General features: G+C 49.2%; 1 protein-coding gene across 3 annotated transcripts in view; it reads left to right on the forward strand.

Moving 5' to 3' along the window:
* Positions 1-457: 457 nt before the first annotated feature.
* The window catches only part of JARID2 (jumonji and AT-rich interaction domain containing 2), a 254541-nt gene continuing 240116 nt past the window's right edge, over positions 458-14882 (forward strand). Inside the window, exon 1 of one of the 3 annotated variants that reach the window (XM_032861601.1) lies at positions 458-1064. In XM_032861601.1, the coding sequence (XP_032717492.1) occupies positions 1020-1064 (45 nt within the window). In that variant the 5' untranslated portion in view covers positions 458-1019. The remainder of the gene's footprint in view (positions 1065-14882) is intronic. The other 2 variants (XM_032861598.1, XM_032861602.1) reach the window with 2 other exon arrangements.

Raw genomic sequence — 14882 nt, forward strand, 5'->3', positions numbered from 1 at the left:
AGGGGACTATTCTAAGGTGCCCCGGGAATAGGCGGCTCTCCCCGGGGCCAGGCGTCCTGGGGCACTGGTATCCAGCGGCCCGGCTGCAGGTAGACGCGAGGGCAGTGGCGGGGGCTAGCGTGTGGCGGTTGTGGGGTGAGCGGCAAGCTGGGGAAGGGGGTGAGGTGGAGCGACCGAGCGTGCCATGCATTGGGCTAGGGAGCCTCTCTCAATTCCACTCCTAGGCTCGGCGTGGGAGCGATGGCTGAGGGTTTGCCCGGAAAGGGTTCGTCGAAGCTTCTCGGGTGTCTAGTCGACGGGGCTGCGGGGGTCCTCCGGACTGGGCCAGGGTCGGTCGGCGCCGGAGTAGGCGGGCGCCTGGCGGCTCAGCTGTGGGAGTTTTCGGCTAGCGTCCGTCGGGGAATTACCCGAGGAGCCCTAACTTGTATAAAAGCAGAGTCCATTTAAAGTTGGGCTGGATAGCCTCTCTCTCATTGGTTAGGGGGCTTGGAAAAAAGAGACTCGGCGAGCCCTCGCTGTGGTGCTGCCGCCGCCGCCGCCGCCGCTGGAGTTGACTCTTCTGCTCGCACTGCTGCTGCAGCACAAACGTGACTTCCAACATTTTTTATTTATCTTTCCCTTTTCTTTTCCAAGATGTAACTACAGATCAGACACTAAGGACCTTCACGTTTCGCTGATGTAGTTTTTGGAGGAAAAAGGGGGGGAGTGAAGGGCGTCGGTTTTTTTTTTTGTGTGTGTGTGTGTGTTTCGGGGGAAATTTTCCATTATGAGTGTTTTACTAAAGTGAATTTTTTTTTGTTTGCTTCGTTCGTCTTTGGCTCTTTTTTTTTTTTCCTTCCCAATTTCGGATTTATTTCAAGGCGAATCGGGCTTTGGGGGAAGAGGAAGAAAAGTCGGATTACAAGATCAACCACCACCACCAACAATAAAAACCACCAGGATATTTTTTTGCAAATTTCTGACGGCTTTAAATTCATGAAGCAATTGTCCCCTTTTGCAATCAGCATTTGGATCTCAGAATGAGCAAGGAAAGACCCAAGAGGAATATCATTCAGAAGAAATACGTAAGTGCTCTTAACAACACATCCTTTGACTTGCAGTTTTAAGCAATGGCTGTGAATGTCAAGTTTATAGATAATTCTGCTGCTGAAGGGTTTTTAAACACAGCGTCCGATAAGGCTGTTTCTTTCTTTTCTGAAAGAGGGCTTTTCAGGCAAAGTCGTGTCTGCCTAGTTTGGATGAAAAAACAGATTGGTGTAGCGATACCTCAAGTGAATAAATTGACCTCGAATGACACAACCATAATCTAGTTTTAGATGAAAGGCTAGGGATTTTGTGGTGCTTGGGGAGGGGGTTGGGGGGCTGCGGTAATGTAACTAAACTGCATTCTCGGGCGGATTTGGCCCCATATTGCACTTTGCATGCAAATGAGCTTGTGTTATTATTATTAATGTTATTTGGAAAATCGTGTAACGCGTGTGTGTTGGAAGCCCTTTAAGTTGCAATCGAGGGTCCGATTATGGCGATCTTGTTCCTTGCACTGGCACATCAAATTTAATGTATATGGTCGTTTGGCTTATTTGGTTCGCAACGTAAACCAGTTGGGAATCATGTTACAGAGAATGCATTTGTTGGGATTGACTTTAATAATGGGACTGGTTTTGTTTAAAAATTCATGGTTTCCAGTTTTAGGGGAAAAAGACATACAATATAGCTAATGTTTCTAAGTAGGTACGTGAATGCATGTGTAAGTGACTACAAATAAATTCTCCCTGTTAACTAGGCTTCTGAAATTGGGCGATTATTCAGAGATTTAAATGGCTTGGAATAGTTAAATTTGTTTTGTGCATAGTACAGCTACGTTTTGATTGGCATGGGGAGTGTTTTTGTTTTGTGTATGGCTTTTTTTTTAAGTTTGGGGGGAGGGAGGGTAGAGGGGGACGGAGGATTAACCAAATATGCACTCGAGTGATCGGTGATTAGCAGCATGCTTTAAATCAAAGAGCCCATTTTTTTTTTTAAAGCCCAAATGAACATACACTAGGAATAATGCAACATTATAAGAAAGTTTTATTTAACTCGAGTCGACAAATTGGTGTTAATATTTTCCCTTTTTGAGAAGCGTGATGTGTGTAATGGTAGATGACCTTCGGGGCAGTGGTTTTTGTAAAAAAAAATAATAATAATACATTTAATGAAAAAGCCGAATGCCTCTTCTAGAGGGCTGATTCTAATCTAAGCACGTAAACTTCAACTATGAAAGAAATGCAAGGTTAAATAATCAAGCTCAACTTAAAAAAGCTGTTCCCTAAAGAATTTAAGAATTAAAATACATCCGCATTGCAGAGGGCTGGGTAGAATGCAAAGGACTAGTTTAAACTCGGGCTGTAGAAACTGCATGGAGACAACCTTGCCTTGGAGCGTGGACGCCTTCCCGGGGCACGTCCGATCCGGGTGCAGCCACAAAGCAAATGGGGTAGAACTTGGACAAGAACCGCCTCCGCCGCCCCCACCCCTCCCCCCGACCCCCATCCCAGACCTCGCTAAGTTGGAGAGCGGTGTGGGGTGGGATTTTTTTTGTTGCTGGCAGTCAGTGGATTGTGTCGTGTCCGGGCGTCCGGCCGCGAGCCCGTGGTCGGCGGCGGCCGCGGGAGGCTGAGCACGAGTTGACGGCGGGGGAGCGGCGCGGAGCCGAGCCCGTGTTCCCGACGTGCTCGAGCCGGCAGCGGAGTGGAGGGCGTGCGGGGGTCGCGGCGGGCTGGGCCGGGGCTGGGCGAGCGCGCGCGCGTGGCCTGTAGGGGGCGGGCTGCGGGCTCCGGCGCTGGGCTCCGGGCTGCCGGGGCTCGGGCTCGGGCTCGGGGCTCGGCGCGGGCCGGCCCGCGGGCGGGCGGGTGGGTGGGGCGCGGGGGCGGCGCGGCCTGATGGGCCCTGGGGTGGGGAGGGGAGGGGGCGGCGCAGCGCGCGGTCGGGGGGGGGCGGGGGCGTGCCGGGTGGGGGCGGCGCGGCGCACAGCTGCAGCGGGCGCCCCCCGCCGAGAGCACGGCGGAGCATGGCGGCGGCGGCCCGGACGGCTCCCCGCGGCCCTGCCCGCGGCTCCAGTGCAGTCTCGAAAGCAACAGGTTAAGCCGGCGAGACGTCAGCGCGCCCCCTCCCCGCCCCCCCCGTTTTCCCCCCGCCTCGCGCCGGCCTCCCCCTCCTCCCTCCGTCCCCCCTCCCGCGGCTCCGGGTTCCCGGACGCTCCGGGCCGCGTTCTGTTGTCATTGTGACGTCACAAAGGGACGGGCCCGGGTGGAACCTCCTCCTCCTCCTCCTCCGTGACGTCAAAAGTCGGGCGGGAGGTTCCAGGCGGCGGGGCGGCCGGGGGAGGAGGGAAGCGAGCGGAGGCGGGGGCCGCGGCGGAGCTGGGCTGCGGCTGGGGAGGAGGAAGAGGAGGAGGAGGATGCGATCGGCCTCCGCCTTCCGCCCCGAAACGCTGCGCTTCCCCGCAGGTGAGCGCTTGGGAGCCTTTGGTCTCCCATCGAGGGCTACCGACCCAGCTCCCGTTCCATTTAGGGGGTGGGGAGCAGGGAGGAGACGCCTCCTTTCTGCAGAAATGTGTCTCTTCTGTTTCCAGGTCTGCTGACGGTGTGGCATGACTACGGTGGTCGCTGGGATCGCTCAGCAGCGCTTTTGAGAAAGCAAGGAAACTTTATGCAGGGAAGGCTTTGCTTTGTAGGAGGACTGTGTTGTGGATTTTGGCCAGCTTGTCACTCGAAGTCGTGTTTGGGGTGCCTTTGGTGGGTGTGGGGGGTGCCTTTCCGGGTGATCCTGTTCAGCAGCAGCTGTTGCTCTTTCTGGGAGCCCTGTAATACCGTGGGAGGGGTTGGCGCTTCTCCTTCGCTGTGCGGGATCTGTGCTTTATCTTTCGGGACGGGGGGTGGGGGTGGACCAGGGAAAACTTCATCATTGATAGGTGTTCTTGGAAGCGCATGGGACAACTAGGTGTCAGGGTGCCCTGGGCTTAGTAGTTCCGGACGGTAGGACAGGAGGCTCGCAGTCTGAGTCTGTTCGGAGTCTTCTGGAAAATGGAAAGGGTAACACCTGCCTTTGCCACTCACTTTTACCTGGAAGGATCCTGTGCCGGAGAGACGTAAAACGGTATTCTCTGTGTCAAGGGGTGTTAGTCCTCGAGCTGGTGGAAGGCGGCACACTTCCTCCAGTTGGCCTCGGTAGCCCCAGCTGCTGCCGCCTTGCCACTCAGTTTATTGCCTCCGCAAAGCAGAGTTTGGGGGCGCGATTGTTGATGGCAGGCTTTGGGAGAAATGATGGTTCTATTTCGTATTAAGTGGCAACCTTGAGAAACTCAACAAATTGTAATGTAATCCCGTCTTAATTGTGCTGGGCACGACTCCCCTCACAATACCTTGAATCACTGAAAACATTTGCTTTCAAAGCCCCAGTCCACTTGGACAACAAAAACAGTTGCATGTCTTTGCTCCATGGATGTTTTCTGCCATTTCTTTTACTCCACTGGATGGGTTATTCCTGGGGAGAATCACGAGGATGGTATCTGGGCTTCAGAACGGTTTGATCTTTGAGGCTTTACAGTAGCACGTATGAGTTGGGAATTAAAAAAAAAAATTTTTTTTTTTTTTTGGCCACACGAAGATCCAAGTCATGTGGCAAGCACCAAAACAAATTACTGGTTTGATTTCTAGGACAGCTCAGGCAGAATTTGTACCCCTAGCCCGTCATGCTTTAAGTATCTGATTTTCTGATGTAGAAGTTGCAGTGTGATTCAACAGAGCTGGGAAAAGTTGACTTTACAAGGTTCATAAGCAGGATTTACTATAATTAAATTACATAAAATTATAGAGAAAAAAGAAGTACACCAAAATACAGTGGCAGGATTTATGAGCTCCCCACCCCCCCCCTCCCAATTTTATACTATTGGGTTATTTCACAGTTCTGAGGGGAAAAAAAAGCAACCCCGTACATGTCATTTAATTGCTGTGTTTTTCCTTTTCTTCGCTATTTGCATGGCCTTCTTTTTGCCATGTTCTTTGTTTCCTAGTTCTGGAGAACGTCATCCTTTGTCGCCTAAGTGTATACGGCAGGGGCGCTTGATGGGCTGTTACTGTATGGAGAGATTATGGAAGGAAGATCATCTGGCGTCCGAAGTGTATCCTATAAATTTAAAAGGAAAAAGAAGTTATGGCCCAGAATAGTCCCGAGTTACTGTTACCTGTGCGATGATCCCTTCCTTGTAGACAAATACCTGACCTGTGTGTCTTCCATTGGCCCGCAGAGCCACCTGGAATTAATCGGTATTCAGATGGTATAATGGCTCTGTCTTTTCTCACAGTAGGTCATCCCAGTTCCTGTTGCTGAGCTGGGTGCTGTTGACTCACTTCCAACTGCCTTGGAAATAACTCCAGTGTTAATGTATACCTCTGCTCCAAAGGTTATTTAAGCTTCTCCCGTTCAGAAAGAAAATCTTTTGTTGGAGTATCTAGCTGGTGTCTGTTATGCTTAAAATGGAACTATCCAAAGATGACACAGACAAGTCATATGAAGGCTTGTACGTTAAAACACTTGGTAAAGGCCAAGCTGGAGTATTTTTAAGGTTTGCCCTTGATCGTGATGTTCTTAGGACCCAGGTTCCTGACAGTTTTATCTAAAACGGTTAAAAAGTTTTGCAGTGTAAGAGGTTTCTGTTTTGGACCTTTTGTTGCGTTATTCTTTTTTAAAAAGAATGTATTTGGGGGCGTCTGGGTGGCTCAGTGGGTTAGGTCTCTGCCTTCAGCTCGGGTCATGATCTCGGGGTCCTGGGATTGAGCTCTCTGCTCAGCGGGGAACCTGCCCCCCCCCTGCTCTTTGCCTGCCTCTCTGTCTACTTGTGATCTTTGTCAAATAAATAAAAAGTCTTTTAAAAAAAAGAAAAAAGAATGTATTTTATGTTTTAAATATTTTGTTTTTTTGAGAGAGCGTGAGCCAGCGAGCATGATGGGGGCACAGGGAGAGGGAGTGAGAATCTTAAGCAGACAACCCTGCTGAATGCAGAGTTTACGACCCTGAGATCATGACCTGAGCTGAAACAAAGAGTCAGATGTTTAATCCACTGTGCCACCCAGGTGCCCCAAGAATTTATTTTTAAGTAATCTATACACCCAAGGGAGGACTTGAACTCGGAACCTGGAGATCCAAAAGTTGCATGCTCCAGGGACAGAGCCAGCCGGGTGCGCCTGTTGCATTGTTCTAGTCCTGTTAGTGGTCTATCTGTAAGGCTCCCCCGGATTACATAACCGCTGTTTTAACCACCTTCTACCTATCCAACCTACTTGCTCTTTTGGCTGCAGAACATCCTGGCTGTCATACCCCCCAGCAGGATAAGTCCTGGTCAGTGAGTAGCCCTGGTGTGTGTGTGCCTCTGTCGCCTTTGGCTCCCACCCATAGAAGGCTTGCCAAGTGTCAGTTGTTTGTTTCCAAATCTGGTTATTCCAGTTAGACTTATTATTGCAATTACAGTTAAATATTATGTAAACCTTTGAACAAGTGTGGAAAGAGAGTCGGTTTCTTTTTCTTTCTTTTCTTTTTTTTTTTGAGAGTTGTGAAAACTTCTAAGTTGACTGTTTTGGGAACACTTAATAAATGTGAATTACTAAAAAAACAAAACAAAACAGGACGTTAAATTAGACAAGGGCCTGCCATTTAAAAGACTCGGGGAGAATCTCAAGGATCCGGTCCAAACATGCGTTGTTTGGCAAGTGATTCCCTTTTGGGAACCGAACTTCATTTACGCTCAAACTTTCTTCCTAACAAACACACCAAAAAAGCATGACGGGGAACCCTGGAATTCTCAAGCCATCTTTTATTGAAAGTACATTTAGGTGTTTAAGTTAGAATGTCAAAATCTATATGGATTTTAAGGTTTTTCCTACCGACAGGCTTTACAGGAGCTAACCAGCTTCTAGCCCCTATCACCTCTGATTAGAACCCTTCCATTGTACTTAGCCTTAATCCCCAGGTATGAAAGCCGTCTGACTCCGTATTAGTTCACGCCAGGTAGCACAGGTAATTTCGTTTAGATTGGTCCTGTGGAGGCAAAAACACAGTTGTGTCAGTCCCTGGATGGCAGGGGGCAGAAAGATTAGTGATTTTGCACCTAGTTTATATGGAGTTCAGAAGCTGGTATCTTGTAATCCGGCAACCTTAATTACTGTGTCTCACCTAGGAGATACTGCTGAAGACTTGTTCCCTTTCAGATCCTTGAACCTACCTATTAATGGCAAGGAGACCATTTGAATCTCAGTTTCTTAGTTTGAATCAATTTATCTTTCGTTTTTTTTCCATCTCCAGGAGGTAACCTCTGATACTACCTCCCTCCTTCCACTCCCCACCCCCAAGGTCTCAGTTACGTCTCCAGCTGGCCACCAGTCTCCCTTTTCCTGGTTCCTTTTGTGCCCCTAAAGCCTTTTCCCTGACTGCCTCATCCTCATGATCGCAGGCTTCCTTCATTCTAGGAGGGAGCTCCGATGACTTTGGTATCGCTGTTAATTCCTGTGCTTTTTTGCAGACCATCTGAGTGAGATTTTTCTTCTTTTAAAATCTTTCTTGGGCCTTCAGTTAACACTATACCTTCTACCAGCCTCATGCCTTTTATTTTTAAAAATTTTGGGGGTGCCCGGGTGGCTCAGTGGGTTAAGCCTCTGCCTTCGGCTCAGGTCATGATCTCAGGATCCTGGGATCAAGCCCTGCATCGGTCTCTCTGCTCAGTGGGGAGCCTGCTTCCCCCTTTCTCTCTGCCTGCCTCTCTGCCTACTTGTGATCTCTCTCTCTGTGTCAAATAAAATCTTTAAAAAAAAAATTTTTTTTTTTTTTAAAGATTTTATTAGAGCACACAGTCCGTGCAAGAGGGAGGGGAAAGGGAGAGGGAGAAGCAGACTCCTCACTGAGCAGGGAGCCCGATGTGGGGCTGGATCCCAGGACCTCGGGATCATGACTTGAGCAGAAGACAGACACCCAGGTGCCCCAGCCTCACACTTTTTAATAAGGGGTTTTCATTGATTGTCGATCCAGAATACAGTCACCAACAGCAGAGCTAAACCTTCTAGGCAGTGGTAGTGCGGGCTGGATACCCCTTGGCTCCTGGTCAGGGAGACCTGCCTGCTTCCGGCACTTGCTGTTCCCATCTCTGCTTGCGCGTGGCTTGTATCTCTTGTTCTCTGAGGACTCTGGGGTCAGAAAGGGTCTGTGTTTTACGGATGTAGATCCTGTCCCCCAGGGTGAGGGTAGGTCCCACCTGAGCCTCTTGGGTGTCTGTCTGGCTTTCTTTCCACTTCCACACTGTTTTCGCAACAGCTTTTGCTAATCTTGTGAAAACGCTGTCCTTCTCTCCTGGGGTTCTCTTTGAAGTTGGAAGAAATGTGCCAGAAGAGCTTGGATGGTAGAAAACACTGTAGTTGGGCCACACAACACCCACTCCTCCTGAAAGCATCATGAAGACCAGGCCCAGTCAGTTCGGAAGTCGCCGCCCACATCTGTTTCCACAGTGAGCTCACACCCGAAAAAGAGGCTGTTGAGTCCATTTTACAGAAGAGAAAACCAAGGCAGAGAGACACTGGCCAGAGAGTTAAAGGCTACGTATCTTTTTCCTCCTTTTCCATCCAGATGAAAGGGACGTAAAATGAATGATCACTGAAGCCCCGCAGAGAGGGAGGAAAGGCCATACCTGGGGCTCTGGGCAGGCTCTGGAGGGGTTTCATGCCTGAGAAAGTTGGGGAAGTTCAGGCACTTCTTCAGCCTCCTGGAACAGAAGGAGTACATCGGTCTCAAGTGCATGTTTGTGTTTGTTGTTTTTTTCAACACCAGTTGGTGGAGCTACCCCCTTATCCCCAGCTGGCTGTCTCCTTGAGTTCTCATTGGAAAAAGAGCTGAGATCCCAGGACCCCTTGGGACTGGCTGGTTTGTGCTCTGTGTTTTTGTACGTGTCCCCCACCGTCCTCTCGGTGGTACCTGGGGCCCGGCTGGCGCGTAAGCTTCTCCAGGCTTCCAAGAACCTGCTTTCGTCACAGGGGGGTGACAGATCGACTGGATACTTTTTTTTTTTTTGGCTCTTGTATTGTTGCCCCTGACTTCACTGCTTAGGGGGCTGTGGGGCGCTGGGGAAATCATTTGCCCTTGGTCCTCACCAGGGTCCAGGCCTTGTGGTAAACAGAGGCTGCCCAGATATGCTAATGAAGCTGCATGAGTAATGGGAACAGTATACATAATTTCTCATATATTCATAGAATGAATGAGGGGGTTAGAACGGGGAACCCTACTGGTGGAAGTTCTTGAGAGCTGTTTTTGAGGGCTGGTGCTGCCTGAGAGGCCTAAATTGAATTTTAAGTTCTAATTTTGTAAGTCTGTCAAGCTCCACCACCCATGAAGAGGAAGGCCAGTGTGCATTGAAAAGTCATCACCAGCAGGGTTTAGTTACCGGAATCCTAGAAGGTTAACACAATAGCCATAGTTTTGCCCCCTTTTTCCTCCCAATGCAGCTCTCCCCTCACACACCTGTTTTGTCCAGTAGAAGCAGGAGGTCTTTTCCAGCACTCTTATTTGGGGGGGTGGCAGTGAGAGGGGTGGTGTGTGTGTGTGTGTGTGTGTGTGTGTGTGTGTCTTCCATCAGGAGACCCTCTGATTCGCTGTGAATGAATGATCCAGGAGAGTGTGGGAGACCTTTTGGTACCTTTTTTTTTTTTCTCTTTTTAAAAATTCGGGTGGTTCTTGTTATTTCCTAAGTACAATTTTGGTTTCGGCTTGATCTGCAATGGTTATCTCTTGGTTCTTGTTGCTGCCAGCTGTTAAAGTGCTTGGTGCCTGTGGGGGCCGAAACAGGTGCCAGGAGGAAATGAACAGGGATTAAGACTGAGCATGTGTTTCTTGCATTTATTCCTTCCATAGGTTTGCAGAAGGAGGGTAACTGAATGGATGCCCATTCTGTGAGGCAGCCGTGGGGTATAGACGTGATTAAAACCTGGAGTGTTTGGTTCTTCACTTATATGCCTTCCTACTAGGACACGGGCTTCCGTAATGCGTTCCCCAGATCTCATTCAGAGGCTCGCTGTGAATAGATAGGGCACCTCTGTGGTAATGGACAGGATTGGGAATAAGAGCTGAGTTCAAGGTTGGGTCCTGTGTTACTGCAGGCCACGGAACCCCACTGAGCTGCTTCCTCATCTGGAAAACGGGTTTCGTGCCCCTCCTGGGATGGTTACTGGGAGAGCCGATGAAATTTTTGATGTGAAAGCACTTTGTAAATTGCATACGCCCGCACAAATGGTCAAGGTATCATTACACGGTTGGAAATCACCAACCTGGTCATATCTGGCCTGGCGGCAGCCTTCCAGACTAACTCAGAAATAAATGAGTCAAATGAATTCTCTACTTCGCCTATTAAGAAACCAAATAAGCAGCCTTAGAAGACGTCCATTTCCGAGTCCTCTCTTCCAAGCCCCACTCCTGTTGTTGAAGCGCTCTGTTTCATCCTGCACCTGACTCCTGGGCACGTCCGGGTGGTGGACCGGAGGCAGGTTTGACGGTGGGGATGAGCGTGGCCCCGAATCCCTGCACAAAGAGGTTTCACCCAGATGTTTAAACCGGATCTTGGAGCAATAATCCTTGAAATTGAAAATCCGATCATGATCCTTCATTGGCTTCCTGTGGCTTTCAGGGTAAATCTGAACCCAGTGTGTTCTCAGCACATCATGAGAAGCCCTTTTTGCTCTCCCCCCAGCCTGTCCTGTCACTTGTTTATCAGAACTCACTTGGCCCCTTGGCCTTTGCACTTCCTGGTTCCTCATGTGGGTGTCCTGAGGAGCCCGCCCGGTCCTTCTGAGGCCTTGCTGGAGCTTGCCAGCCCCATTCTCCCGTCAGGCAGGACTAAGCCCCTTTTCTTTGTCGGCCTGACTCCTTAACACCTACCTCTGGACGCTGGAATTCGTGTTTGCCTGTGTCTAACCCTATTAACCCTCCAAGAGGAGGGGCCAAGTCTAATGTCCGTTGGCCGCTGAGGAAACACTTGTTGAGGTGAAGCTTTTGGAGTATGTCTGATACTACCTAGTTGTGGGAGGGAATTGGTACGGGTCTAGCAGGAAGAGATAAGCATAACTAAGCAGAAAATCTCCTAGCTGAGAAAACAGAGGTGTCTGGTGCCATTGAGCGACCTGCCTGAGGTCACGCATTTTGTCAGTGACACAGCCAGGGCATGAAATCCAGCCGCCGATAGAGCAGAAGGCTTTCTGTTACTGTTTTTGCACACGTTTCTCAGAGATTCTGCCTCCTTCCAGGTGGATTCTCTCTTACCCATTGAGAGCTGCAGTCACGGATTTCATTTTCACGGGAAAACAAAATCCACATGTAAGCCCATACCTATATGCCAATAGCATTTGTCCAATTTTTTTTTTAAGATTTTATTTATTTATTTGACACAGAGACGGTGAGACAGAGAGAGAGTGCAAGAGTGAGTGTGCGTGCGGGCACAAGCAGGGGGAGAGGGAGAAGCAGGCTTCCCACTGAGCGGGGAGCCCAATGCAGGCCTGGATCCCAGGACTCCGGGATCATGACCTGAGCCGAAGGCAGACGTTTAAGGACTGAGCCCCCCGCCAGGTGCCCCCATTTTGTCCCCTTTTGAAAACAGCTTTTTTGCTTCATAAGAAATCCTTCAAATCGGAGGACTGCAAGTGATAAGAACCCTTACAGTTGCACACCGGGCATTCCTGCACTTGTGGGTGTGTGTGTGTGTGTGTGTGTGTGTGTGTGTGTGTGTGGTTTGACGTGTCTGGGCGCATGCTCCCCAAGTGATGTTCTGTTCTGTGCTCTTTGCATTTATATCTTATCTCAATCAAAATACGACAGTGCACAACTATTTTTCATGGCTGCGGGGCACTCGGTTGATCTCTGCACAGTTTACCCGACCTGCCTGTTCTTGATGGCCTTTTTGGTTTGCGGCCTGTTGTGTAAAATGATGTACCCAGTAGGCTTCATCTGCATGTTTTCACTTCACTCCAGATTCCTCAAAGTGGAGTTACCGGCTCAGCAGTGCCCGTGTTTGTTTGTTTTGTTGTTTGTTGTTTGTTTCAGTAGGCTGCACGCCCAGCACAGAGCCCAGTGCAGGGCTTGAAATCATGACCCTGAGATCAAAACCTGAGCTGCCATCAAGAGTTGGGCGCTGGACCCACGGAGCCACCCAGGCGCCCCAGCAGTGCCCCGTTTACACTGAGAACCTTGTGACCATGTTGTTCTCTCTCGGAGAAAGGCTGTGCTCATCTGTAGTCCTTTAGGTAGTGCATATGAAGCCATCTGCTTTGTTCCTTTGTTGGCTTTTAAACGCTAGTACAGGCCTTTGTAACAAGTAGTGAAGAAGTTGGGTTTTATTTAAGTTTCTGTTTTCTTTCCTGGTCCTCTCTCAGGGCATTCCAACCGGATGAGATAAGTCAGATAGGTGACATCACTTTGTAAAACAAAATTGCTCTAAGAACCCAGCGCGCTGTGTTAGAAGGACGGTAGTCTAAAGGGTGAACTGGTATGTGTGCTGGTACGGTTACGTGTTTGCTGTTTATGAAATGCTTTATTGTGAGGATTGACATGCATTAAGAGGACGTGGAATCTGGGGTAACTGGGGGGCTCCATGGGTTAAGCCTCTGCTTTCAGCTCAGATCATGATCTCAGGGTCCTGGAATCGAGCCTCGAGTTGGGCTCTCTGCTTGGTGGGAGCCTGCTTCCCCTCTCTCTCTCTGCCTGCTTTTCTACCTACTTGGGATCTCTGTCAAATAAATAAATAAAATCTTAAAAAAAAAAAGAGGATGTAGAATCTCAGCCTTGTTTGAAGGCGGGTGTTGCATGGTGACAGAGGCCCCTTTGGGGCCCAGCTTGGCAGACCATTCAGTTACATACAGCTGACGCATTCTGGTTGCCATGCTCTGGCCCTCGGTTAGGTGTTAGGGGAAAGGTTATCATCCTTGTCCTCAAAAAATTTGTAGTTGGGTTGACAGCAGGACTGCAAAACAGTGGGAAAAGAGCAGATGGCCTTGGATAGATCACTTGACCCAAGTCTCCGTTTCTCCATCTGTAAAATGGGGGGAATTACACTTTTACTGTCAAGGTCATTTTGGAGGAGGCAGAGTCCATGGGGAAGTGCTTTATAAACTGTTACCTAGATTCTGTTATTCTTCTAAGTCCACGGTCTTTGTGGCTGCCCTTCTGTGTCTGGCCTCAAGGTTGAAGAGGGAATATGGTGTTTCTGGGTTATCTTCTTTGCTGATTATATAGCATGTCTGGGTGTCTGAGGAAGAAGGTAGAAATGAAAATAAGGGGCTCCTGGGTGGCTCAGTTCAGTGTCTGACGCTTAGTTTTGGCTCAGTTCGTGATCTCAGGGTCCTGGGATCCAGCTCCATGTGGGGCCTCTGTGCTCAGGGAGTCTGCTTGGGATTCTCTCTCCCCCTCTGCCCCTGTTCCCCCGTGTGTGCTCTCTTTCTCTCTCTCAAATATAATAAATCTTAAAAAAAAAAAAATGAAAATAGTGCAGGTGCTCAGCACTTTCCTTCTCACCAAGACTCACTTTTTCTTCCTAACTTAAGGGGAAAATGCAAGCTGCTCTCTACACTGGCCACTCTTCCGTATTGTTCAGATGCTGGATCCCCCCCACCTCCATCCCCCGAAACTCCCACCCTGGCATGTGAGGATGAGGTGATACCACAGCAGTGCTAAGAAGCATTACTTTTTGGTGTTTAAGAGAGTACTTTTGGATAAACCTTTTTTCCTTCCTTTTTAATTCTGTAGTCAAGATGTCCCTTTAGAGATGTGGTAGAACTTGAATGTTTACTGGTTTTACCCAAATTGCCCCCTTTTCCATTCTGGGGCCGCCCAGAGCATGAAAGCTCCGTGTGTTCTATTTTCGGCTCGTGATAACGTCTTGATGTTGGAGGATAAAAGAGCCAACGGGAGTGGAAGGCCTTGCATAAGGAGCCACGGCCTGGAGTCCCGGTGAAACTGGCAGCACTCGGGTTTCACGGGCTTTGGTTGTGTTGTCTTGCTGGAGTTGCATTGGCCAGGACACCACAGAACTTGGTCCCCTGCACTTGCCACGTGACTCCTTTTCATATGGGTGATTCCGAGTGGCAAAGGCCAGCTGCCTTTGAAAGGTGCCAAATGAACAGTAGACTTGGTTTCTCAACAGTTTGAAAAGCCTGAAATGTTGGGTGGGGCCCCCTGCAGAGCCATTCTTGGGCCTTTATTTAGGAACGGGGCTGGCTGGGTTTGGTGGTCTCCTTGAGCCTGATTTTAGCTCGGTTTTAACATTGCCAACCCTGCAGCCTTTTCCGTTGGACTCCTAGTTGGTTCCCCCCTTTTTTGGGAGGCGTGTTTATTTTATGTATTGACTTCTATATACCGCACCCTCATTCCAAAAAAGGACTTAAGGCCATAATGAGCAGTCTTCCTGGGAGCAAATAATTTTTGCTTTGATCTGACAGAAGTTCATTTCCTAGCTGCGAAAAGTGACAACCACATGAAAACACATGGGGAGCAATTTCTTGTCCTTCTCGACCCAGCAGTGTTCAGGCCGAGTAGCTTTTTGCTTTAGCATTGGAAACTGGAGATAAAACTTTTAATTAAAGGCGAGTTCTGTTAAGTAATATTGGTATTGACACCCTGACAGAACTCTTAATCTGCAAGAATTTTAAAGATGCATGAAAGTAATCCCCAGCGGTGGTAACATCCTTGAGTGGCAGAGATCAGGTTTCTGTGTAAACGCCAGGATGGTTTATCACTTTTTTTCCACAGTGCAGGGGTGCCAGGGAAGGTTCTGGATTTAATAATGAACTTCTTTGTCAGGGGGCGGGGGGTAGCGACTGGGAGAT

Source organism: Lontra canadensis, unplaced genomic scaffold (assembly GCF_010015895.1).
Source record: "Lontra canadensis isolate GAN:19392208 unplaced genomic scaffold, GSC_riverotter_1.0 scaffold21, whole genome shotgun sequence".
Taxonomy (NCBI): domain Eukaryota; kingdom Metazoa; phylum Chordata; class Mammalia; order Carnivora; family Mustelidae; genus Lontra; species Lontra canadensis.